Source organism: Oncorhynchus mykiss, chromosome 3 (assembly GCF_057628025.1).
Source record: "Oncorhynchus mykiss isolate SJ-2025 chromosome 3, ASM5762802v1, whole genome shotgun sequence".
Taxonomy (NCBI): domain Eukaryota; kingdom Metazoa; phylum Chordata; class Actinopteri; order Salmoniformes; family Salmonidae; genus Oncorhynchus; species Oncorhynchus mykiss.
The window spans coordinates 68,673,266-68,699,698 of NC_143024.1; the positions used below are offsets into that span (position 1 = coordinate 68,673,266).

The 26,433-nt window shown below is 41.4% G+C and overlaps 1 protein-coding gene across 1 annotated transcript in view; it reads right to left on the reverse strand.

Annotated features, from left to right (window-relative positions):
* Positions 1–21,166: 21,166 nt before the first annotated feature.
* The window catches only part of LOC110520270 (protein disulfide-isomerase A5), a 50,183-nt gene continuing 44,916 nt past the window's right edge, over positions 21,167–26,433 (reverse strand). Inside the window, exons 16-17 of the mRNA XM_036974745.2 lie at positions 25,350–25,484; positions 21,167–25,192 (exon numbers count right to left, since the gene is read on the reverse strand). Of these exons, the coding sequence (XP_036830640.1) occupies positions 25,121–25,192; positions 25,350–25,484 (207 nt within the window). The 3' untranslated portion in view covers positions 21,167–25,120. The remainder of the gene's footprint in view (positions 25,193–25,349; positions 25,485–26,433) is intronic.

The window sequence follows — 26,433 nt, forward strand, 5'->3', positions numbered from 1 at the left end:
AAACCATGTGTTTGATGTATTTGATACAATTCCATTCATCCTGCTCCAGCCATTACCATCCACAATTAAGGTGCCACCAACCTCCTGTGCCCTGAAGTACTTCCTCATGTGTATTTCACCAGTAAGCCTATGGTCTCATGAGTCCTATCAAGTACGCCCTGTGGATAGGCCAAGTACCCCCAGGGGTCCCTTATATCCCTGGTTGTGAACCACTGAATTAGAGTGTGTTGTTTGAACAGGTATAAAGGTTGGTGTTTTACTGTCACCTGCAGTTCTGGAATGTTCCCTCACGAGTATAATTCATTGGCTGAGCACTCCTGGTGACCTGGATGGAATTATGTGATCCTTCCTTAACCCATAGGAAGTCCCACCCAGTTGACTACTTCAAAAATGTGAATGTACTCAATGGCACAAGAAGGGGGTATCTGCATCCCAATATTCTGTTTTTCAGGATGAGTCAGTCAGTTTTACAAAAATAATTGTAAATTTTCAGTTATGAAACTGAAAATGTAGTAGACTGTATTTACAGTGCATTCGGAAAGGTTCTTCTCCCCCAATTGCTCAGTTTGTCAGGGCGGCCAGCTCTAGGAAGAGTCTTGGTGGTTACAAACTTCATCCATTTAAAAATGATGAAGGCCTTCAATGCTGCAAACATTTTTTTGGACAATTCCTTCGACCTCCATGCTTGGTTGTTGCTCTGACATGCACTGTCAACTGTGGGACCTTATATAGACAGGTGAGTGCCTTTCCAAATCATGTCCAATCAATTGAATTCACCACAGGTGGCTCCAATTAAGTTGTTGAAACATACATCATTTTAGCACATAGATTGTGGTTCCAACAATGTAATTGTCGGAATCATTTACAATCCCCCATATATATAATTGCAAATAATATACTTTTTTCTTTACATAGTTGAATGTGCTGACAACAAAATCACACAAATGATCAATGGAAATCAAATGTATCAACCCATGGAGGTCTGGATTTGGAGTCACACTCAAAATTAAAGTGGAAAACCACACTACAGGCTGATCCAACTTTGATGTAATGTCCTTAAAACAAGTCAAAATGAGGCTCAGTAGTGTGTGTGGCCTCCACGTGCCTGTATGACCTCCCTACAACGCCTGGGCATGCTCCTGATGAGGTGGCGGATGGTTTCCTGAGGGATCTCCTCCCAGACCTGGACTAAAGCATCCGCCAACTCCTGGACAGTCTGTGGTGCAACGTGGCGATGGTGGATGGAGCGAGACATGATGTCCCAGATGTGCTCAATTGGATTCAGGTCTGGGGACCGGGCGGGCCAGTCCATAGCATCAATGCCATCCTCTTGAAGGAACTGCTGACACACTCCAGCCACATGAGGTCTAGCATTGTCTTGCATTAGGAGGAACCCAGGGCCAACCGCACTAGCATATGGCCTCACAAGGGGTCTGAGGATCTCATCTCGGAACCTAATGGCAGTCAGGCTACCTCTGGCGAGCACATGGAGGGCTGTGCGGCCCCCCAAAGAAATGCCACCCCACCCTAATTTGAATTTGCCAATCTTGGTGTTCTCTGGCAAATGCCAAACATCCTGCACGGTGTTGGGCTGTAAGCACAACCCCCACCTGTGGACGTCGGGCCCTCATGCCACCCTCATGGAGTCTGTTTCTGACCGTTTGAGCAGACTCATGCACATTTGTGGCCTGCTGGAGGTCATTTTGCAGGGCTCTGGCAGTGCTCCTCCTGCTCCTCCTTGCACAAAGGCGGAGGTAGCGGTCCTGCTGCTGGGTTGTTGCCCTCCTACGGCCTCCTCCACGTCTCCTGATGTACTGGCCTTTCTCCTGGTAGCGCCTCCATGCTCTGAACACTACGCTGACAGACACAGCAAACCTTCTTGCCACATCTCGCATTGATGTGCCATCCTGGATGAGCTGCACTACCTGAGCCACTTGTGTGTGTTGTAGACTCCGTCTCATGCTACCACTAGAGTGAAAGCACCGCCAGCATTCAAAAGTGACCAAAACATCAGCCAGGAAGCATAGGAACTGAGAAGTGGTCTGTGGTCACCACCTGCAGAACCACTCCTTTATTGGGGGTGTCTTGCTAATTGCCTATAATTTCCACCTGTTGTCTATTCCATTTGCACAACAGCATGTGAAATTTATTGTCAATCAGTGTTGCTTCCTAAGTGAACAGTTTGATTTCACAGAAGTGTGATTGACGTTGAGTTACATTGTGTTGTTTAAGTGTTCCCTTTATTTTTTTGAGCAGTGTATATACAGTGCCTTGCGAAAGTATTCGGCCCCCTTGAACTTTGCGACCTTTTGCCACATTTCAGGCTTCAAACATAAAGATATAAAACTGTATTTTTTTGTGAAGAATCAACAACAAGTGGGACACAATCATGAAGTGGAACGACATTTATTGGATATTTCAAACTTTTTTAACAAATCAAAAACTGAAAAATTGGGCGTGCAAAATTATTCAGCCCCCTTAAGTTAATACTTTGTAGCGCCACCTTTTGCTGCGATTACAGCTGTAAGTCGCTTGGGGTATGTCTCTATCAGTTTTGCACATCGAGAGACTGAAATGTTTTCCCATTCCTCCTTGCAAAACAGCTCGAGCTCAGTGAGGTTGGATGGAGAGCATTGTGAACAGCAGTTTTCAGTTCTTTCCACAGATTCTCGATTGGATTCAGGTCTGGACTTTGGCTTGGCCATTCTAACACCTGGATATGTTTATTTTTGAACCATTCCATTGTAGATTTTGCTTTATGTTTTGGATCATTGTCTTGTTGGAAGACAAATCTCCGTCCCAGTCTCAGGTCTTTTGCAGACTCCATCAGGTTTTCTTCCAGAATGGTCCTGTATTTGGCTCCATCCATCTTCCCATCAATTTTAACCATCTTCCCTGTCCCTGCTGAAGAAAAGCAGGCCCAAACCATGATGCTGCCACCACCATGTTTGACAGTGGGGATGGTGTGTTCAGCTGTGTTGCTTTTACGCCAAACATAACGTTTTGCATTGTTGCCAAAAAGTTCAATTTTGGTTTCATCTGACCAGAGTACCTTCTTCCACATGTTTGGTGTGTCACCCAGGTGGCTTGTGGCAAACTTTAAATAAAATTTTTATGGATATCTTTAAGAAATGGCTTTCTTCTTGCCACTCTTCCATAAAGGCCAGATTTGTGCAATATACGACTGATTGCTGTCCTATGGACAGAGTCTCCCACCTCAGCTGTAGATCTCTGCAGAGTGATCATGGGCCTCTTGGCTGCATCTCTGATCAGTCTTCTCCTTGTATGAGCTGAAAGTTTAGAGGGACGGCCAGGTCTTGGTAGATTTGCAGTGGTCTGATACTCCTTCCATTTCAATATTATCGCTTGCACAGTGCTCCTTGGGATGTTTAAAGCTTGGGAAATATTTTTGTATCCAAATCCGGCTTTAAACTTCTTCACAACAGTATCTCGGACCTGCCTGGTGTGTTCCTTGTTCTTCATGATGCTCTCTGCGCTTTTAACGGACCTCTGAGACTATCACAGTGCAGGTGCATTTATACGGAGACTTGATTACACACAGGTGGATTGTATTTATCATCATTAGTCATTTAGGTCAACATTGGATCATTCAGAGATCCTCACTGAACTTCTGGAGAGAGTTTGCTGCACTGAAAGTAAAGGGGCTGAATAATTTTGCACGCCCAATTTTTCAGTTTTTGATTTGTTAAAAAAGTTTGAAATATCCAATAAATGTCGTTCCACTTCATGATTGTGTCCCACTTGTTGTTGATTCTTCACAAAAAAAATACAGTTTTATATCTTTATGTTTGAAGCCTGAAATGTGGCAAAAGGTCGCAAAGTTCAAGGGGGCCGAATACTTTCGCAAGGCACTGTATGCTGAGCATTTGTTGGTTGCTTTTCCATCACTCTGCGGTCCAAATCATCCCAAACCATCTCAATTGGGTTGAGGTCGGGGGTTTGTGGAGGCCAGGCCATCTGATGCAGCACTCCATCACTCTCCTTCTTGGTCAAATAGCCCTTACACAGTCTGGAGGTGTGTTGGTTGGGTCATTGTCCTGTTGAAAAATGATAGTCTCACTTAGCACAAACCAGATGGGATGGCGTATCGCTGCAGAATGCTGTGGTAGCCATGCTGGTTAAGTGTGCCTTGAATGCTAAATAAATCACAGACAGTGGCACAGGCAAAATACCCCAACACCATCACACCTCCTCCTCCATTCTTCATGTTGTAACCACACATGCGGAGATCATCCGATCACCTACTTGGCGTCTTACAAAGGCAAGGCGGTTGGAACCAAAAATCGCAAATTTGGAATCATCAGACCAAAGGACAGATTTCCACAGGTCTACTATCTATTGTTCATGTTTCTTGGGCCAAGCAAGTCTCTTCTTCTTATTGGTGTCCTTTAGTAGTGGTTTCTTTGCAGCGAAATAGATCATGAAGGCCTGATTCACGCAGTCTCCTCTGAACAGTTGATGTTGAGATGTCTCTGTTACTTGAACTCTGTGAAGCATTTATTTAGGCTGGTAACTCTGGGTAGTTCTATCTCAATCTCTTCCTTCAAAGACTCAATCATGGACACTCTTACTGACAGTTATGGCTGCTTTGCGTGATGTATTGTTGTCTCTACCTTCTTGCCCTTTGTACTGTTGTCTGTGCCCAACAATGTTAGTACCCTGCTTTTTGCTGCTACCATGTTATGCTGCTGCCATGTTGTGTTGCTACCATGTTGTTGTCATGTTGCTACCATGCTGTGTTGTCATGTGATGCTGCCATGCTATGTTGTCATCTTTGGTCTCTCTTTATGTAGCGTTGTGTTGTCTCTCTTGTCATGATGTGTGTTTGTCCTATAGTTTTATTTTATTTATTTTATTTTTAATCCCAGCCTCCATCCCTGCAGGAGGCCTTTTGCCTTTTGGTAGGCCGTCATTGTAAATGAGAATTTGTTCTTAACTGACTCGCCTAGTTAAATAAAGGTTAAAAAAATCCCTTAACACAACTGATTGGCTCAAATGCATTAAGAAGGAAAGACATTCCACAAATTAACTTAAAACAAGGCACACCTGTTAATTGAAATGCATACCTCATGAAGCTGGTTGAGATAATTCCAAGAGTGTGCAGAGCTGTCATCAAGGCAAAGGGTGGCTACTTTGAATAATCTGTGTATTAATCATGTATTCTGATTTGATGAACACTTTTTTGGTTACTACATGATTCCAAAAGTATTTTCCTCAATTTTCCCCTAACCCTACCATCCCTCCCCTAATTGGAGTAAACTAATGGACAACTCCTCTTAGGTTTCTACTTCCAGCTTACACATAAAATATACATTTACAGACACAGTATAGTTTACAAGTTATCTTTTGTTTGTTTTTAGTCCCATCCTTCAGCTCCACTCAACCCCTCCCATCTATCTCTGAATACCATCCAGTTGTTTTCTATTTGCCATATATTTTCAAACGTTCTGAACCTTTCTATTCTCATAGATTCTACATATCGTAAACACATTTTTTTTTGCTATGAGTATTATTATATTATTGATTGTCTTCCTACATTTTTTATTTATTTAACCAGGCAAGTCAGTTAAGAACAAATTCTTACTTACAATGAGGAACAGTGGGTTAACTGCCTTGTTCAGGGGCAGAAACACAGTCCAGTTGGCGACTGATGTCAGCTTGAAGGTGCCTGGCCCGCTAGAGCACATTGGGACAAGGAAATCCCGGCCGGCCAAACCCTCCCTTAACCCAGACGAGCCTGGGAAAAGTGTGCGCCGCCTCATTGGTCTCCCGGTCACGGCCGGCTGTGATACAGCCTGGGATCAAACCCAGGTCTGTAGTGACACCTCAAGCACTGCGATGCAGTGACTTAGACAGCTGCGCCACTCGTGAGGCCCCAAGCCAGACAGTTTTAGGGGAATTTTCAAAATAACTGCCAACATGCCAAATTTCCATTCAAACAATGCAGCCAATAACATTAGCCAGATAAAAACTATAATAATATATATATACAGTACCAGTCAAAAGTTTGGACACACCTACTCATTCAAGGGTTTTTCTTTATTTTGACTATTTTCTACATTGTAGAATAATAGTGAAGAGATCAAGGCTGTGTAAAGGCTATTTGACCAAGAAGGAGAGTGATGGAGTGCTGCATCAGATGACCTGGCCTCCACAATCACTGACCTCAATCAAATTGAGAGGGTTCGGGATGAGTATGACCACAGAATGAAGGAAAAGCAACAAACAAGTGCTCAGCATATGCGGGAACTCCTTCAAGACTGTTGGAAAAACATTCCTCATGAAGCTGGTTGAGAGAATGCTAAGAGTGTGCAAAGCTGTCATCAAGGCAAAGGCTGGTACTGTGAAGAATCTAAAACATAAAATATATTTTGATTTGTTTAACACTTTTTTTTGTTACTACATGATTCCATACGTTATTTCATAGTTTTGATGTCTTCACTATTATTCTACAATGCAGAAAATAGTCAAAATAAAGAAAAGCCCTTGATTGAGTGCTGAAGGTGTGTCCAAACTTTTGACTGGTACTGTATATGTTTATTTCTGTCTAGAATATATTTTATTTGAAGGCCCTCCTTTCGGAATGACGACAGGTGCAGGAAATACTGTAACCCAGAAAGTTATGTATTGCAGCAGGGTTGTACAACTCTGGCCCATGGGGAGCCACTGTGTCTTCATGTCAATCATTTACTCCTGTTACAAAGACTCAATTCATTGCCATAATTTGAATCATTTTAAAGTATACCTATTCTGCTTGCAACTGCTTGAGCTAAATGGTTCTGTTTGCCATATATATTTTGGGCAACAGACATAAATGAAAAGGTATCGTGCAAGTGACTCAAGCAAATTGACAATAGAAATAGGCAGGTGAATATCACTCCTTAGAGAAAGCACTTGAGGGTACTCATAAAACGAATGAACCCACTTGATGGAAATCCACAGTGCCCTTTCTCTTTCAGTGTGTGTGTGTGTGTGTGCCTGGAACGGTAGGATCTCCATTAGCCGTATGTAATGTTATGACTGTGACACTTCTAATAATATTTTGAAGATAAATACACAACGCTGAGGACGAGAGGTCAAAAGTACTAAAAGTCAATAGAGTACTAACATAGGGAATTATCAATGGAAATAGTTGGTTTTCAGTTCAACTGTTAGCAATGTCAATCCTGAACTTATGGGGTTGCATGTTCTCATTGGTCCAACCTGAAATAATAGGATAGTTTTATTGCAAGGAATTCTAATTGGTCAACCACAGGCTAGGGCTGGGTTATAAACTACATCCTGTTCCTTTGTTCTGTGAAGAAAAGCACTGAGAGAGCATCACTGAGGACAGGGGAGAATGCTCATCTGCCACCCCGTATGATTTGTTCTCTTTGAATTAACCTATTTTTCTGCCCCTGATTTGCTTTGCTGTCTGTTTTATTCAAAAATAACATCACCTGCTAACACACTGATCGGAGGTAAGGTTCACAGAGAAGAGGAAAACACCACCTCATCACTGCTATTCCTATTTGCATTCATGGAATTGCCATATGAGTATCACCATGGAGAACTAGCTAGCTACAGTTTTTGTGCTCTAATTATTAAAAGTCCAGCTAGTGCTCAGGTGAAGCAGACCTGCATTAAGATTCAGCACACGCAGCATTACGGATGAACTAACTGTGTCCAGCTGTGGATGTGTCCCAAATGGCATCCTATTTTTTATATGGTGCATTGTTTTTGATCAGGGCCCATAGGGTTCTGGTCAAAAGTAGTGCACTATCTAGGAATAGGGTGCAATTTGGGATGCAACCTGTGTGATTCTCCATGCACCCTTTAGGAATGCATGGATTATTGATGAGCCGGTAAATATTTGTAATTACTGTGGTTCAGGTCTGCTAATGATTTTCAGATACGCGCTCCTCCGCTCCTGCAGGTTTGGGCTTTTACCTTTAACCTTTTATTAAATATGTGCTCCCCAGTGGATTGGAGTAATTTGCATTGGCAAATATTAGACTCAGTCAAACAAAGCTCAGTGTTCTGTTGTTATCATTATGGTTGGGTTTACTTGAACTGTTCAGACTGCAAGTTGATTATGACCTGATATTCTAGTAATGTGATTGACATAAAGAAAAGGAAGCATTATTAACTTCAATGCCCTTTCATCATTGGTGGCAGTCTTGAGAGAGAATGTATGAATGACAGAAATAATTCCGACCTAGCCTACCAACAGCTAATTCTGAATAAACAGTGATAAACCCCTTGAAAGGCAAACTTATTGCACACTTTACATTGCAATGGAAAATACTCAACACATGAAACAATAAAAAGATGCAATTAACATAAGCATTCCGGTTCCTGGTAAGGTTAGTAAAAAATCTCCAAGACAGGGAGAAACCACATGACAAGAGACCTTTGCAAAAGGAGTGAATTTCCCAGCCCACCTAGGATCGAACAATAGAGATTCAATTGCTAAACATTTCTATATAAATTATATGGCTAGCAGGCATTTCTTATTTATGAAACAGAGTATTATAATCTCCACCCGGCACAGCCAGAAGAGGACTGGCCACCCCACATAGCCTAGAAACCTGTAGGTTTCTTCCTAGGTTTTGGCCTTTCTAGGGAGTTTTTCCTAGCCACCGTGCTTCTACACCTGCATTGCTTGCTGTTTGGGGTTTTAGGCTGGGTTTCTGTACAGCACTTTGAGAGATCAGCTGATGTACGAAGGGCTTTATAAATAAATTTGATTTGATTTGAGTATTGTAGCGAATTGGAGGGGTGGCCCCAACAGGGTCTCAACCAACGATTTACAGTGAGCTGTAAATGTGAAATGTGTTGTTGTTTTGGCTCTGTACTCTGGCACTTAGAATTTGAAATTAATTTGCTTAATTTGCTTTAATTTGAAGGCATTTTCATCCATATCGTGTGAACCGTTTAGAAATTACAGCACTTTTTGGACATTGTCCCCCCATTTTAGGGGACCAAAAGTATTAGGACAAATTCACTTACATGTGTATTAAAGTAGTAAAACTCTAAGTATTTGGGGCCATATGCATAGCACACAATGATTACATCAAGCTTGTGACTTTACACACTTTAAGTATTTGGGGCCATATGCATAGCACGCAATGACTACATCAAGCTTGTGACTTTACAAATTTGTTGGATGCATTTGCTGTTAGTTTTGGCTGTGTTTCAGATTATTTTGTGCCCATTACTGAAACCTTAAAAGTTCTAAATTATGTTACCAGTGCCCTTGATTCTTAGCAATGTTGTGCTGCTATTTTTATTGACTTACCCATAGCTTTTGATATGGTAGACCATTCCATTCTTGTGAGTCAGCTAAGGAGTATTGATGTTTCTGAGGGGTCTTTGGCCTGGTTTGCTAACTACCTCGTTCAAAGAATGCAGTGTGTAAAGTCAGAACATCAGCTGTCTCAGACACTGGCTGTCCTCCAATAAATCGGGATATCGGCGTTGAAAAATCATAAATCGGTCGACCTCTACTATGTACAGGTGCAGTGATCTGTAAGCGATCTGAAACACAGCCAAATATAAATCGGCATGTAAGGGTGGCTAGATGTTCTTACCATTTGGCCATCAGATTTGCTACCAATGCTCCTTATAGGACACATCACTGCACTCTATACTCCTCTGCAAACTGTCCATCTCTGTATACCTGACGCAAGACCCACTGGTTTATGCTTATTTATAAAACCCTCATAGACCTCACTCCCCCTTATCTTAGATACTGTACCTACTGCAATCCTCAGCCACATACAACACTTGTTCTGCCAGTCGTAAAACCCTCAGACCCCACTCCCCCCTATCTGAGATACCTACTGGAATCCTCATCCTACACATACAACACCCCATTCTGTCACATTCTGTTAAAGGTCTCCAAAGCACACACACCCTGGGTCGCTCCTCTTTTCAGTTCGTTGCAGCTAGCGACTGGAACGAGATGGAAAAAACACTCAAACTGGACAGTTTTATCTCCATCTCTACATTCAGACTCAATCATGGACACTCCTACTGACACTTGTGGCTGCTTCGCATGAGGTATTGTTGTCTCTATCTTGTTGCCCTTTGTGCTGTTGTCTGTGTCCAACAATGTGTGTGCTGCTGCCATGTTGTGTTGCTACCATGCTGTGTTGTCATGTATTGCTACCATGCTGTGTTGTCATGTATTGCTACCATGCTGTGTTGTCATGTGTTGCTGCCATGCTGTCTTGTAATGTGTTGCTACCCTGCTGTGTTGTCTCTTCATGTGGTGGTGTCTCTCTTGTTGTTATGTGTGTTTTGTCCTACATTTTTATTTTGAATCCCTAGCCCTGTCCCTGCAGGAGGCCTTTTGCTTCTTGGTAAGCAGTCATTGTAAATAATAATTTGTTCTTAATTGACTTGCCTAGTTAAATAAAGGTTAAATAAAATAAATAGAAATGAATCATAAATAATGTATTTTGTCATCTTGGAGTCACTTTTATTGTAAATAAGAATATATGTTTTCAAACACTTAATGCTACCATGATTATGGATAATCCTGAATGATGAGTGAATAATGATGAGTGAGAAAGTTAGACACATATCCCAAGACATGCTAACCTTTCTCCATTCCAATAACAGGGGAGGGGGGGTTATGATATTTGTGTCTAATTTTTTTACTCATCATTCAGATTTTCCATAATCATGGTAGGATCCACATTAATGTAAAGTGTTAAAAAACATATTCTTAATTACAATAATCTGAAACACAACCAAAACAAACATATGGAACCTACTTTAATACACATATACTGTAAGTGAATTTGTTCCAATACTTTTGGTCCCTTAAAATGGGGGGACTATATACAGTAGGTGCTGTAATTTTTAAACGGTTTTCCCGATATGGATGGAAGTAAAGCTGACACTAACTTCCTAGTCATGATATAATTTCAAATCCAGAGTGCTAGAGCACAGAGCCAAAACAACAACACATGTTTCACTGACCATGTGTCACTGACGCACAGTTTTCTGGAAAGTAGCACATCGCTTAAGGTCTTATTTGGGATAAGCTGTTTACATGCACCTTTGATATCTCGCTCCCAAGTATTCCTGTAATAAACAGAATATTCCTAATTTAAGTTTATATGGGTTAGATGGAATAGTAAGTGAAATATGGACACTGACTGTAGGCCTATAGCCTCTCACATGTAACATAATATAATATTAACTCCAGCAGAATTATGCATTTCTTGCAATAAAATGTTATACAACAAATGTTAATTTTGTCTCAGAAAGTAGAGAAATATGATTTTTCTTTCATCATTTCGAGAAAATGCAAATGTGCGTGTAATGCGTTATCTTTGACACCGTTATGCAAGCAGACAATATTTCAACCACATAAAATATGCACTTAAGACGAACTGAAGTCTTATCAGAAATGTGTTTCACCCCAGGACCGAGTCTGTGAAACCCTACTATGGTGCTTCTTCTGAGGAGTACCAATAGGGCCTACCGGAGGCTTCAAAGCCTCTCATTGGCCAAGACACAGCATCAGCAATTTAGTGTTTATATACATCATTGTTCTCAAACCCGAATCCAACGACTGTCAAGTTAACTTAACTGTCATGCCAAGAGGCCTGAACCTGATAAAGAGGTCGCTAGGTTAACTATCGCGACATTAACCCCTTCCTTCGGGAGAGCGCATCCACATGCTTTTCTAAACCAAGCCCCTTATGTGTACATGCCTCTATGATGGACTCACAGCACCAATGTGGCGAATTTGAGGGAAAGCCCGGTAGCACCGACCGGGACTCAAATCCAGGTCCAGCGACTGTCAAGCCAACACCTTAACCGTTATGTCACGAGGTGCAAACCTCTTGATGAGGTCGCTAAGTATTTGGTTAAGGCTGCTAGTACAGTGTTTTACTTGGCTAGCGGTAGCTTAGCAAGTTGCAAGCACCATGCTCTACCAACTGAGTATCAGAAAAAGAGAATAATCACATTTGAAGCCAGTTTCTCATCACTCCCTCACTTTAAACAAAACCACCCAATATCCCCAGAGTGCACTGATCCTCATGTGGCCATTTCAGCATGGAGGGACATCCCTGAATCCTTGTCTTCCAGCTCTCTCAGTTCCAGCAGGCCAGGCTGTGGGTCCTGTAGCTACACGTTGACGATGATGGATGTCTGCTGCACTGTCAACTTGATGAATGGCCAGTGGTCCAGGGGAATGTTTTGGGGTGAAAGACTGTCAGGTGAGAGCAAGACGATGCTGTCATTCACACGGACTAAATAAATGGGGAGGGACAGTGGCACAGAGAGATGTGGTCTCTCTCTCTCTCTTGTTTATGTAACGCTGATTCACTTGTGATTGGCTGTAAACTTTTAAAAGCATTTACCTTAACCTTGATGTTCTCAACAATCAAATGTATTTTATAAAGCACTTTTTACATCAGCAGTTGGCACAGAGTACTTTACGGATACTCCGCCTAAAACCCCAAAGAGTAAAGACTGCACTGGGTAGAGATTTAGGAGTACATGCAGCCATTAAGGTCAGATCATTTTTGAAGATGTTCAAATGTTCATAGATGACAAGCAGGTTCAAATAATAACCATGGTGACTATAGAGGGTGCCACAGTTCAATACGTCAGGAGTCAACGGCAGTTGTCCTTTCACAGTTAGGCATGGTCTCTTAATTGATTTTTGGAGCAGAGTTTTTCACCAGACCAGGTAGAGAGATAAATTAATGTCTATTGAAGACTAAGTCAGTTTAACATTATAATGATGGGAGTTTGGGTGTGAATCAATCAATGTACTGGATCTAGGCAGGCTGCAACCCCCTGGGCTCGATATCTGAAAACCTCGTCTTCCTGTAACAACAGCCAACGGTCGATTCAACTAGAAACACTGATCAATTTGGGATACATTTCGACCCATTCAACATGGTGACTGGATTTGAAAGCCATTTCAATCCACCTCGATTCACTTCGGTTTCTCCCACTCAGTTTCTCCCATTGACAGTACACTTTTTCATTCAGCTTTTCCCATTGATAGTGTAGACTGGAGCAATGAAGTATGAACACTCAGTTCTGACATAATGGAACTGAGATGGGCACGCAAAACTATCATTTTCCAATTTCTATCAGCAAACAAAGAAGGAAGCAGTTATAGTGGCCATTGACTGGCAGCTCTACAGCACTCCGAACTAAATGAGAGTATGGATCTTTCAGCTGAGGGTGTAAATCATTTTGATTACTGCGTTGAAAGAAAGCAGGATAAAATCTTTATTTTGCCAGATAGACCCTGGAAGATCTGCTCTATTTATTTATTTGACTTCTATTATTCAGACCAATTTGTTCACACGCCTCTGTGTAGTCTTCCAGGCAATTCATTTCCCAAACCTCATGCAGGCATAGCCACAAAGGCAGAGACCTTTTTGTTTAGGATCAATGTCTAATATTTCCAGAGATGCAAAAATATAAAAGGGAAAAAGATCCAAGCAATAGTTAACAGGATGGTATTATATATATATATATATATATATATATATATATATATATATATATATATATATATATATATATATATATATATATAGAGAGAGAGAGAGAGAGAGAGAGTATTTTGTCAGCACAAAAGGACCAACCCACTGAGAACAGACCAATTCAACATGACGTGGAAACAACGTTGATTCAACCGATGTGTGCCCAGTGGGAAGTGGGTAGTTGTGTCTTCCTGCCTGATACTAACAGCTATATCAATCATTTAAAGTCTGGACATAACAGTTCAGTGTTATGAAGTACAGTGCCTTCAGAAAGTATTCACAACTCTTGACTATGTCCACATTTTGTCGTGTTAGTCAGAATTGAAACTAGATTAAATTGAGATTTTTTGTCAATGGCCTACACACAATACCCCATAATTTCAAAGTGTAATGAAAAGCTAGATGAAAAGCTGAAATGTCAATACGTTTTTAAACTTTGTTTCCATTCAACATGCCATACAAATAAAGACATTTTAATTAATTATATGAAGAGTGCCTTGGTCCTCCTTTCTTTTTTATGACCAATTTACCCCTTTTACCAAAGAACACCTGTCTAAAAAAATATACTATTGTGTACCTTAGCAGCACTTCCCTTTTCTACAAGTATTCAACCCCTTTGTTATTGCAAGCCTAAAGTTCAGGAGCAAAAATGTGCTTAACAAGTCACATAATACGTGGCATAATCTCACTCTGTGTGCAATAATAGTATTTAACATGATTTTTTATTGACTACCTCATCTCTGTATCCCACACATACACATACACACACACATAAGGTCCCTCAGTTGAGCAGTGAATTTCAAAGACTGGGGAGGTTTTCCCAACACCTCGCAAAGGGCACCTATTGTAAAAAATAAAAATAAAAGCAGGCATTGAATATCCCTTTGAGCATGGTGAAGTTATTGTATGGTGTATGAATACACCTAGTCACTACAAAGAAACAGCTCAGGGATTTCATCATGAGCCCTATGGTGACTTAAAAACAGTTTGTTTTCTCCTGTCACAGACATTAAAATCTGAGGGTGGATCAACAACATTGTAGTTACTCCACAATACTAACCTAAATGACAGAGTGAAAAGGAAGCCTGTACAGAATAATTAAATATTCTAAAATATGCATCCTGTTTGCAATTAGACACTAAAATAAAAATACAAAAAAATTGGCACTGAAATGTATTTTATGTCCTGAATACAGAGCGTTATGTTTGGGGCAAATCCAACTCAAAACATTGTTTTCATATTTTCAAGCATGGTGGTTGTTGCATCGGGTATGTCATCGGCAAGGACTAGGGAGTTTTTTTGTTGATTAAAAGAAATGGAATAGAGCTAAACAGTCAAAATCCTAGAGGAAAACCTGGTTCAGTCTGCTTTGCAGACAAATTCACCTTTCAGCACAACAATAACGTAAAACACAAGGCCAAATATACACTACAGTTGCTTACCAAGATGACATTACCGAGTGGCCTAGTTAAAGTTGACTTCAATCACCTTGAAAATCTATGGCAAGACCTGAAAATCATTATCTAGCAGTGATCAACCACCAACTTGACAGAGCTTGAAGAATTTTAAAAAGAATATTCAAATATTGTACAACTCAGGTGTGTGCACAGCTCTTAGAGACCTACCCAGAAAGACTCCCAGCTGTAATCACTGCCAAAGGTGATTCTAACATGTATTGACCCAGAGGTGTGAATACTTATGTAAATGAGATGTGTTTTTCATTTTATACATTTGCAAACATTTAAAAAAAAAAAAAAAAATCACTGTCATTATAGGGTATTGTGTGTAGATGGGTGAGAAATAATTATATTTAATCCATTTTGAATTCAGGCTGGAATAAACTAAATGGGTCTGAATACTTTCTGAAGGCACTGTATACAGTGTAGCTACTGAATACTGGAAGCAATTGACGGTACGGTTTAATTTAGAGTATTGTGTCTTTATTCTGAGTAAAATGTATCTGCTGAAAGAATGCTGGAAAGAAAACAAAACAAAAAATCCAAGCCAGCAGTAAACACTTAGCATGAAAAGCACAGGTCTGGGAAGATCAAGAATATGCATAGAGAACAGTTGGAGGACAAGAAGATGGGACCCATTTGTTCGCAGTGCAGCTCTCAGACAGAACCCAATTACCTGGAAGGAAATCTGTTTTTGTTAAGGAGACCTAATATCATTCCAGACAGTCCTTGGGTTGCATTAACACTCCGTCTTATCGCTTATCCTCTAGTTCCATTTCCTTGTACCTTTTGCAACCCTCCTTTCAACACAAAGGATTGTGACCAGCCAGGAGAAAATGGCCCGCTCCCTCCAAAATCCTCCCAAGTGAAATTATGATTGAGTGGAGTATCTAGTCCTGCTCTCTCAGGCATTAATCAGCTGGACTGGCTACTGCAGTCGTACGTTGTATGCATCTACCAAGCAGTATTTTATCCAAGTAGCCATGCATAGTCTTAAATAAGCTAAAGTTAAAACTGAGTCTAGGTTTTTAGACTCAGTCCAGTTTCCAAGTCTTGTAGTCAAGTTTGACATAAGAACTCTAATGGTGACACCTTATGGTCTTGCTGAGAGGGAGGCTTTTAATAACGACACATGGCCATTCTCCTCCAGTCATCTCTCACAATAAACTCCTGGGTGTCAGCTCTGCTGAGCACTGCTACAGGTCTATTTGTCTTTAATCCTGGATGATGGAGAACCAGGCCAGACCCCAGACAGAGGTCCAAATGTGTGGGTTAAAAACAGCTTTCACTTGTCTGGGTCCCAGATCTGTTTGTGCAGTCTTGCCAACTTCTTGTGGAATTGTAATGCCAAACGTTGTTTGGGAAACATACAGATCTGGGACCCAGGCTAAGCTTTCACCGGTTATGTCAATCAAGTCGCTGACCTTTAGAGGTCAAACTATTTATTATATTTCTACTTATTGTATGGCGGTGACAGTCTTATATTGTGTAAACTCAGCAAAAAAGAAACATCCCTTTTCCAGGACCCTGTCTTTCAAAGATAAATTATTTGGGTTTTTACAAATTCACAGATTTTCATTGTAAAGGGTTTAAACAGTTTCCCATGCTTGTTCAATGAAACATAAATAATTAACATGCACCTGTGGAACGGTCGTTTAGACTAACAGCTTACAAACGGCAAGCAATTAAGGTCACAGTTATGAAAACTTAGGACACTAAAGAGGCCTTTCTACTGACTCAAAAACAAATCAAATCAAATGTATTTATATAGCCCTTCGTACATTAACTGATATCTCAAAGTGCTGTACAGAAACCCAGCCTAAAACCCCAAACAGCAAGCAATGCAGGTGTAGAAGCATAGTGGCTAGGAAAAATTCCCTAGAAAGGCCAAAACCTAGGAAGACACCTAGAGAGGAACCAGGCTATTAGGGGTGGCCAGTCCTCTTCTGGCTGTGCCGGGTGGAGATTATAACAGAACATGGCCAAGATGTTCAAATGTTCATAAATGACCAGCATGGTCAAATAATAATCACAATAGTTGTCGAGGGTGCAGCAAGTCAGCACCTCAGGAGTAAATGTCAGTTGGCTTTTCATAGCCGATCATTAAGAGAATCTCTACCACTCCTGCTGTCTCTAGAGAGTTGAAAACAGCAGGTCTGGGACAGGTAGCACATCAGGTGAACAGGTCAGGATTCCATAGCCGCAGGCAGAACAGTTTAAACTGGAGCAGCAGCAAGGCCAGGTGGACTGGGGACAGCAAGGAGTCATCATGCCAAGTAGTCCTGAGGCATGGTCCTAGGGCTCAGGTCCTCCGAGAGAGAGAAAGAGAGAAAGATAATTAGAGAGAGCATACTTAAATTCACACAGGACACCAGATAAGACAGGAGAAGTACTCCAGATATAACAAACTGACCCTAGCCCCCGACACAAACTGCTGTAGTATAAATACTGGAGGCTGAGACAGGAGGGGTCAGGAGACACTGTGGCCCCATCCGATGATACCCCCGGAAAGGGCCAAACAGGAAGGATAACCCCACCCACTTTGCCAAAGCATAGCCCCCACACCACTAGAGGGATATCTTCAACCACCAACTTACCATCCTGAGACAAGGCCGAGTATAACAGGAAGATCACATTAGTGGCTCAACCCACTCAAGTGACGCACCCCTCCTAGGGACGACATGAAAGAGCACCAGTAAGCCAGTGACTCAGCCCCTGTAATAGGGTTAGAGGCAGAGAATCCCAGTGGAAAGAGGGGAACCGGCCAGGCAGAGACAGCAAGGGTGGTTCGTTGCTCCAGAGCCTTTCCGTTCACCTTCACACTCCTGGGCCAGACTACACTCAATCATATGACCCACTGAAGAGATGAGTCTTCAGTAAAGACTTAAAAGGTTGAGACAGAGTCTGCGTCTCTCACACGGGTAGGCAGACCATTCCATAAAAATGGAGCTCTATAGGAGAAAGCCCTGCCTCCAGCTGTTTGCTTAGAAATTCTAGGGACAATTAGGAGGCCTGCGTCTTGTGACCGTAGCATACGTGTAGGTATGTACGGCAGGACCAAATCAGAGGGATAGATAGGAGCAAGCCCATGTAATGCTTTGTAGCTTAGCAGTAAAACCTTGAAATCAGCACCGGCCTTGACAGGAAGCCAGTGTAGGGAGGTTAGCACTGGAGTAATATGATATTTTCTTTTGGTTCTAGTCAGGATTCTAGCAGCCGTATTTAGCACTAACTGAAGTTTATTTAGTGCTTTATCCGGGTAGCCGGAAAGTAGAGCCTTGCAGTAGTTAACCTAGAACTAACAAAAGCATTGATTAATTTTTCTGCATCATTTTTTAACAGAAAGTTTCTGATTTTTGCAATGTTACGTAGATGGAAAAAAGCTGTCGTTGAAACAGTCTTGATATGTTCGTCAAAAGAGAGATCAGGGTTCAGAGTAACGCAGAGGTCCTTCAGTTTTATTTGAGACGACTGTACAACCATTAAGATTAATGGTTCAACAGAAGATCTTTGTTTCTTGGGACCTAGAACAAGCATCTGTTTTGTCGGAGTTTAAAAAGTAGAACGTTTGCAGCCATCCACTTCCTTGTCTAAAACACAGGCTTCTAGCGAGGGCAATTTTGAGGCTTCACCATGTTTCATTGAAATGTACAGCTGTGTGTCATCCGCATAGCAGTGAAAGTTTTCAAATGACATCCCCAAGAGGTAAAATATATAGTGAAAACAATAGTGGTCCTAAAACGGAACCTTGAGGAACACTGAAATTTAGTTGATTTGTCAGAGGACAAACCATTCACAGAGACAAACTGATATCTTTCTGACAGATAAGATCTAAACCAGGCCAGAACTTGTCTGTGTAGACCAATTTGGGTTTCCAATCTCTCCAAAAGAATGTGGTGATCGATGGTATCAAAAGCAGCTCTAAGGTCTAGGAGCACGAGGACAGATGCTGAGCCTCGGTCTGATGCCATTAAAAGGTTATTTACCACCTTCACAAGTGCAGTCTCAGTGCTATGATGGGGTCTAAACCCAGACTGAAGCATTTCGTATACATTGTTTGTCTTCAGGAAGGCAGTGAGTTGCTGCGCAACAGCCTTTTCTAAAATTTGAGAGGAATGGAAGATTCGATATAGGCCGATAGTTTATATTTTCTGGGTCAAGGTTTGGCTTTTTCAAGAGAGGCTGTTTTATTGCCACTGTGAGTTTGGTACACATCCGGTGGAGAGAGACGTTTTTTTATGTTCAACATAGGAGGGCCAAGCACAGGAAGCAGCACATTCACTAGTTTAGTTGGAATAGGGTCCAGTATGCAGCTTGAAGTTTTAGAGGCAATGATTATTTTCATCATTGTGTCAAGAGATATAGTACTAAAACACTTGAGTGTCTCTCTTGATCCTAGGTCCTGGCAGTTGTGCAGACTCAGGACAACTGAGCTTTGAAGGAATACGCAGATTTAAAGAGTCCTTAATTTGCTTTCTAATAATCATATTATTTTCCTCAAAGAAGTTAATGAATGTATTACTGCTGAAATGAAAGCCATCCTCACTTGGGGAATGCTGCTTTTTAGTTAGCTTTGCGACAGTATCAAAAATACATTTTGGATTGTTCTTATTTTCCTCAATTAAGTTGGAAAAATAGGATGATCGAGAAGCAGTAAGGGCTCTACGATACTGCACGGTACGGTCTTTCCAAGCTAGTCGGAAGACTTCCAGTTGTGTGGTGCCATTTCCATTCCAATTTTCTGGAAGCTTGCTTCAGAGCTCGGGTATTTTCTGTATACCAGGGAGCTAGTTTCTTATGAGAAATATTTTGTTTTTAGGGGTGCAACTGCATCTAGGGTATTGCGCAAAACACAAAAAGAAAGATGCCCAGGGTCCCTGCCCATCTACATGAACATGCCTTAGGCATGCTGCAAGGAGGCATGCAGATCTGGCCAGGGCAATAAATTGCAACGTCCATACTGTGAGACACCTAAGACAGCGCTACAGGGAGACAGGACGGACAGCTGATCATCCTCACAGTGGCAGACCACATCCAACACCTGGATCGGTACATCACACCTGCAGGACAGATACAGGATGGCAACAACTGCCCGAGTTACACCAGGAATGCACATTCTCTCCATCAGTGCTCAGACTGTCTGCAATAGACAGAGAGCCTAGACTGGGGGCTTGTAGGCTCACCAGACATCACCGGCAACATCGCCTATGGACACAAACCCACAGTTACTGGACCAGACAGGACTGGTAAGTGCTCTTCACTGACGAGTCATGGTTTTGTCTCACCAGGGATGATGGTCGGATTTGCATTTATCGTCGAAGGAACGAGCGTTACACCGGGACCTGTTGGATCGGAGGGTGAGGGCTAGGGCCATTCCCCCCAGAAATGTCTGGGAACTTACAGGTGAGTTGGTGGAAGAGTGCGGTAACACCTCACATCAAGAACTGGCAAATCTGGTGCAGTACATGAGAAGATGCATTGCAGTACTTAATGCAGCTGGTGGCCACACCAGACACTGACCGTTACTTTTGAGCCCCTTTGTTCAGGGACACATGTTAGTCACGTCTGTGGAACTTGTTCAGTTTGTCAGTTGTTGAATTTTTTATATTTTTTTACCTTTATTTAATTAGGCAAGTCAGTTAAGAACAAATTCTTATTGTCATTGACGGCCTAGGAACAGTGGGATAACTGCCTGTTCAGGGGCAGAACGACAGATTTGTACCTTGTTAGCTTGGGGATTTGAACTTGCAACCTTCTGGTGGCTAGACCAATGCTCTAACCACTAAGCTACCCTGTCGCCCCAAATACAAATATTTACTTGTTAAGTTTGCTGAAAATAAACAGTTGACAGTGACAGGATGTTTTTTTTGCCCACTTTGGACACCCATGCTCTGACTGAGTTTGTAAGTAACTAAACAAAAGAGCTCAGCTGCACTCGGTATGTAGGAGCTCACAGGACATAGGTTGAACATACTGGAACAAAGGTTGGACACACAAAATCCCAAGCTCTCACCATCTTTGGCTCTGATTTTATGTTACATGGTATTCTTCACTCAGTTTATTGGCTCAGTTTCAAATAATCTATAAGTAAACAAATACGTCGCTATTGCATTATAATGAAAATTAAGAGATTGACAACAATATAAATCGAGAATGAGAAAGGCCATCGAGAACATGTCTTGGAAATGTTTGAGTTTTTATTTTTTGCAAAGTCCTTATTCAAAAGGTGCAAAACTGTACATATGGCTGGGCACAGAAAATCAACAAATTGCAACAATGACTTCTTGGCATAGGTGTGACAGTTTATACACAATACGAAGTGCTTTGGGATAAGACAAAAGGTTGTCTTTATGAAAGTTTATGTAAAGTCTTCAACCATTTGCTAGAACTGAGGCCATGTGATGAAGAAACAATAGTGAAAGGAGACAAAGAAAATGATCAACAGAAAAATAACAGAACATCTAAAAACAGCAGTAAAGCAGTATTCCAACACTCTGTGATGCAGTTAGTTTTGCATGTTGCAGAAATGTAATGGTAACATTAAATGGAGATCTTGTTCTGTCAGTCAGCAGTCATTCCAAACGGACCTAATTTGGAAGTAGCCAATTTAGAATACCAAACAATGTATTAGTTCATTAACCCCCATATGGACCATGTTTTTTTTTTTTTTTAATACTTCCTGCCATGATTCAGCACAGGAAATGTAAACGACCATTTTAAATCTATACATTTCATTTTTCATACAAGACAAATGTAAACAGTTCTTTTAAATGTGGCGACTCTAGAGCACAAAACCTTCCAACTGCAATGCAAACAAGCTAGTTCCCTTTGTTTTCACTATCCCTGAGAACCTTATTCAATAATGAAAGGACCCAAACTCCTGAATAATACAAGTTCAGCTACAGATAGGCCTTTAAATATTTATGGCGGCTTAAGCAGATGAGTTGAAAACATACAGCATTAATGTTGCCAAAGATAATGGTAATGATCCGGTATCAATGATACTGCCAAGCTCAGGGAGTGTGTGTGTGCACCAAATGTTTTATTTAATACTTCCTGACCATTTTAAATCTATAAAAATGTTACTTTTCAAACAAGACAAATGTAAACAGGTATTTTAATTTGGCAACTCTAGAACTCAAAACCATTCAACTGCAATACAAACAAGCTAGTTCCCTTTAATTGTGTTTTTGCTATCCTGAGAACCTTACTCAATAATGAAAGGAGCCAAACTCCTGAATATTGAAACACAAGTTCAGCTACAGATAGGCCTTTAAATATTTATAGCGGCCTAAGCAGGGGAGTTGAAAACACAGCATTAAAGTTGCCACGAAGGTAATGGTAATGGCTCCAGTATTGATGATAGTGCCGAGTGTTAAGGGGGTCCGTCGACTTTCTCACATCTCTGCGCTATTGTGAAATCTGAAGTCATCCAGTTGGATGTGTTGGGACATAAGGGATAACATTTCCCAGACCAGGGCACAGAGACAGTCATACAGAGGCATTCTGCATCTTGGATCATGGAATTTTATTCTACGGAGGTGCAGCTTCTGCTCGTTCGGTTCTAACTGATAATGAATTGCCCCCACCTGCTGTCCCAGGTCTAAATCAGTCCCAAGAATATAAAAAAAATGGTTCTAGACTATATTCATATTCCCATATGCCTACTGATATTGAGTTGAATGGTTCTGACTGCTAACCAAACAAAAGGAGGAAAAGATGGACTGGGACAGTGTCTTGTTCCAGAAAACATTTTAAGGATGGAGCAAAAAAGTCATGTTCAATAGGAGACGGCACATTAACGACCATATTTGGTCCATAGCTTTTCTAAAGCCTCTGTTTTTGATGGAATACACTAGAGTAATGCAGGACTATTATAAAGCGGTAATACTAGGCATATCACTACAACAGGAGGATTCTGTAAATCATTGTCTGGAAATGAAATGTACAGTAACAATAATTCTGATTTATTTGGCACTTTACGTTCCTGTCAGATTTGATTTACTTGTGTTGCCAAGTCAACCATGGGACATGGCAGAATGGAAGCACCAGGCCTCAAAGCACCACTACAAGAGCTCTGCTATGTTTAAGAGCCTATGATCATTCACAACTATCCTTCTGACTCAGATGAGTGATTAACTTCCGTACATATATTTAAGGCCACAGTTTTCAGTTAATAGATCATTGTCCTCCTGAAACAAACCAAGACCTAACATGACAGACCGGTCGGTACAAAAATATTGAAACCGTAATATTGGAAGATCGTATTCCTCTTCAGGGCAACAAACCAAGGTGGATAGGACAGTAGTGTAGTGATCCTTGTAGCTGGCTGTAGGTGGCACATGCAACACAACCACAGCTCAGCTAGCCCACCAAATCACAGATTCTCAGGAGTGGGAAGGGAGAGTCTGGTATTGCATAGATACAGTAAGGCAGTGTTTCCCAAACTCGGTTTGGACTGAGGACTGAGTTTGGGATACCCTGCAGTAAGGTGTAGCTTTCCACAAATGCAGTCACGGTATTTGGGCAAAATTTTCCTGCTGATTTCTTTCTGGTTCTGTTTTTGATTTTTTTATCATTCCATCAAAATGTAAAAAAAGAAAGTGGCCACTGGCATTACAAACATGATCGCTAAAAAAATAGCTGTGTTCTGGGAGAGGCTATATGGACACGCCTGGTGCCCAAAATGTATGACATATGTGGTGCAACGAGAGTTGAGTGTCGACGAATGGATTCAGTTCAGTCAGTCCAGTCAGTCGTACTAGTGAGCCCTCCCCAGCTAACTAGTTTATGCTTGCGTCTAGAAACTTCAACGAGAATTTGAAATTTGTCTCCCGAATTTCAGAATCACTGTTTTTATCAAAGTAATTCTTTGTTTTTTAAAATCGGGGTAACAATGTAGATAATGCCGTAATTGTAAATTTTCTGTGAACATCACCACAATAAATGTGCAACCGATATCAGAACAAGATGACAGCTATCTAGTTATTTCCCTCTCCTGACTGTAGGACAGAGGTGCTCAGCAAGCGGGAGCGAAGTCAACACTGTGGCTCGTGTGGTGTTGCCCTCACTGTCACTCAGAAATGATTCCAGTGTCTGCCTGCTGAAAATCCTTCCCAGTTAGGTCTGGTCTAGCTCTCAAACTCTAGATGGCATTATGTGTAATGGAACTGAGAGTCATGATCAAGGGCTAGCTCTGGTCCAACGTTAGTTAAGCCAACTCTAAAGTTCAGAGACTTTCAGAGATCCTTCATAGAAGCCACTCCTCCGTAACAAAATGCCCAGCGCTCTCCTCACCTGCAAAAATTCAGTCGCATGTCACTCTACACTACACTTTGTCCAAAGCATGTACATAGCTTGCCTGCACCATACTGCTTTATCCATTGGTGAAGTAACTTAATGTTGAGCTAAATGTTAATTAAAAAAAAAAAAAAAAACACGAAATAAACCTCTACTTTTTTGGGGTTCGAAACGGTTCAGAACTTTTGCTGGTCGGAACAGTGGAATAAAATGAAGAAAAAAAATTGTTCTGTTCAGACCTAAATTATTTTGGTTCCAGTTTCTGCTACTAATATTACAAGTTATTTCTCGTGTAGGCTGCTATCCTACTCAAGTGGGATGGAACAAATTGGCTACATTAGCTGATACAGCATATGATACAGCTGCCGGTGAAGCAAATGCTGCTCAGTGGGAAGCACCGACAACATCGTTGCACTGGTCATTCACACAGGCTTGTCATTACGTTAGCTAATAGGCATGTCATGGTAACATCTAGAGTGTGACCAATACTACAAGTTATTTCTCCCTTGCCCATCAAATTACACATCACTTTCTGTAAAAATAAAAAAAATAAACTAGCGCCATGCTGCTGTTTCCCGCATGAACTAGCTAGCTGGGAAGGGCTCACCAGGACGACTGACTGAACAGAATCCATGAGTCTCCCAGCTGCGCAACATGTCATCAATTTAGGTACCCGGCGTGTTCATATAGCATCTCCCCTGAAACTCTGAGGTTCTCAAGTCTCCACCCCGTGATTACACGTCATGACGACATCACGTGATGTCAGTGCTAAGAGGCCCCTGCCACGGTCACAGTGCAACGACAGGCTCCTCCCCCTCTCCACACCCTGCCTTAAAGCTCCTCTTTCCTCTTGCCCTGGTCCCGCCCCCGCAGGCTGCGCATGAAACCTATAAATCCTGCCTCCTAGGGAGAGGAAGAGAGAAGAGGCCTGTGATAAATATAATAACTTAGTATAGGTTAATGGTGTAAATACAGTACATAGTGAAATATTATCTTCAACGGTAACAAGGATACAGTGCATAAATGAACATAACTAAGACTAAAGATCAGTGTCGCTTACCCCTCGGTCTCCGTTGTATTTTTCTGCAAACTTGCCATAGTTGTAGTAGTTGAAGGTGGGGTAGCCTTCCACACTCTCCTGCTTGCACAGCTCCTGGTTCTGTCCTTTAGTGCAGTCCACGGCAACATAGGCTATCTGGGGGTATAAAGCAGGTAGAAGCTTAGCTTCAACATATGGTCATACACAGAAAGCAATATGTAACAGCAACCACAACTTCCAAAATGGTCAGCTACATAAGAACCAAATGTGTGCATGTTGCAGAATACTGTAAAGTTATGCACAACAAGTAGACATTTCAAGTATATGCTTTCAACAAGGCTACTTTGGCACTGAGCTGTTCTGCATCCACATTGATTCCCTCCACATTCCCAAACTGAGCCTGCCAGGTTCCCAGTTAGATGAACTTCACCTGCTCAGTTGCCCCTATCCCTCCCATTGATTTTGAGCTAGCTGTGGTGTCAGTTTGTAGTGGCCGTTTAAAGCTGGAATCCATAGTGGTGAAACTGCCTTGTCTGTTCGGAACTAAAAAACAACAAATAAGTTATGCAAACAGTTTTGTTATCACGGCACAGTTATTCAAATATCTGAACATACGTTAATATTCGATTACTTGGGAGAGTATTCATTTGAGAATTAAAAATAAATAAATGTAATGCTTTGTCACGCATACTCCTTCCTCCCTCCGGCACTCGACGTCACCGGTCTACTAACCACCGGTCCTGGCAACCCAAATTAAGCACACCTGGACTTCCCCCTGATTACTCTCCCTTTATTTGGTTCTCAGTAGTATTAGTCATTAGTAGTATTAGTCAATGTTCTCTCACGTTCAGAACGCTTCATTTTGTTCATCTGTATTGGTTCATTATTAAACTCCCATTCTCAAATCAAATTTAATTTGTCACATGCGCCGAATACAACAGGTAGACCTTACCGTGAAATTATTACTTCTGCACCTGCTTCCCGGCATATATATATATATATATTTTTTTTTTCCAGGCTTTATCTAACATTTTATGAAACGATCTGTGACAGATCATTTGAATGTAATGGTCCATCATTAAGCTTGATGTAATGGTCTATCATT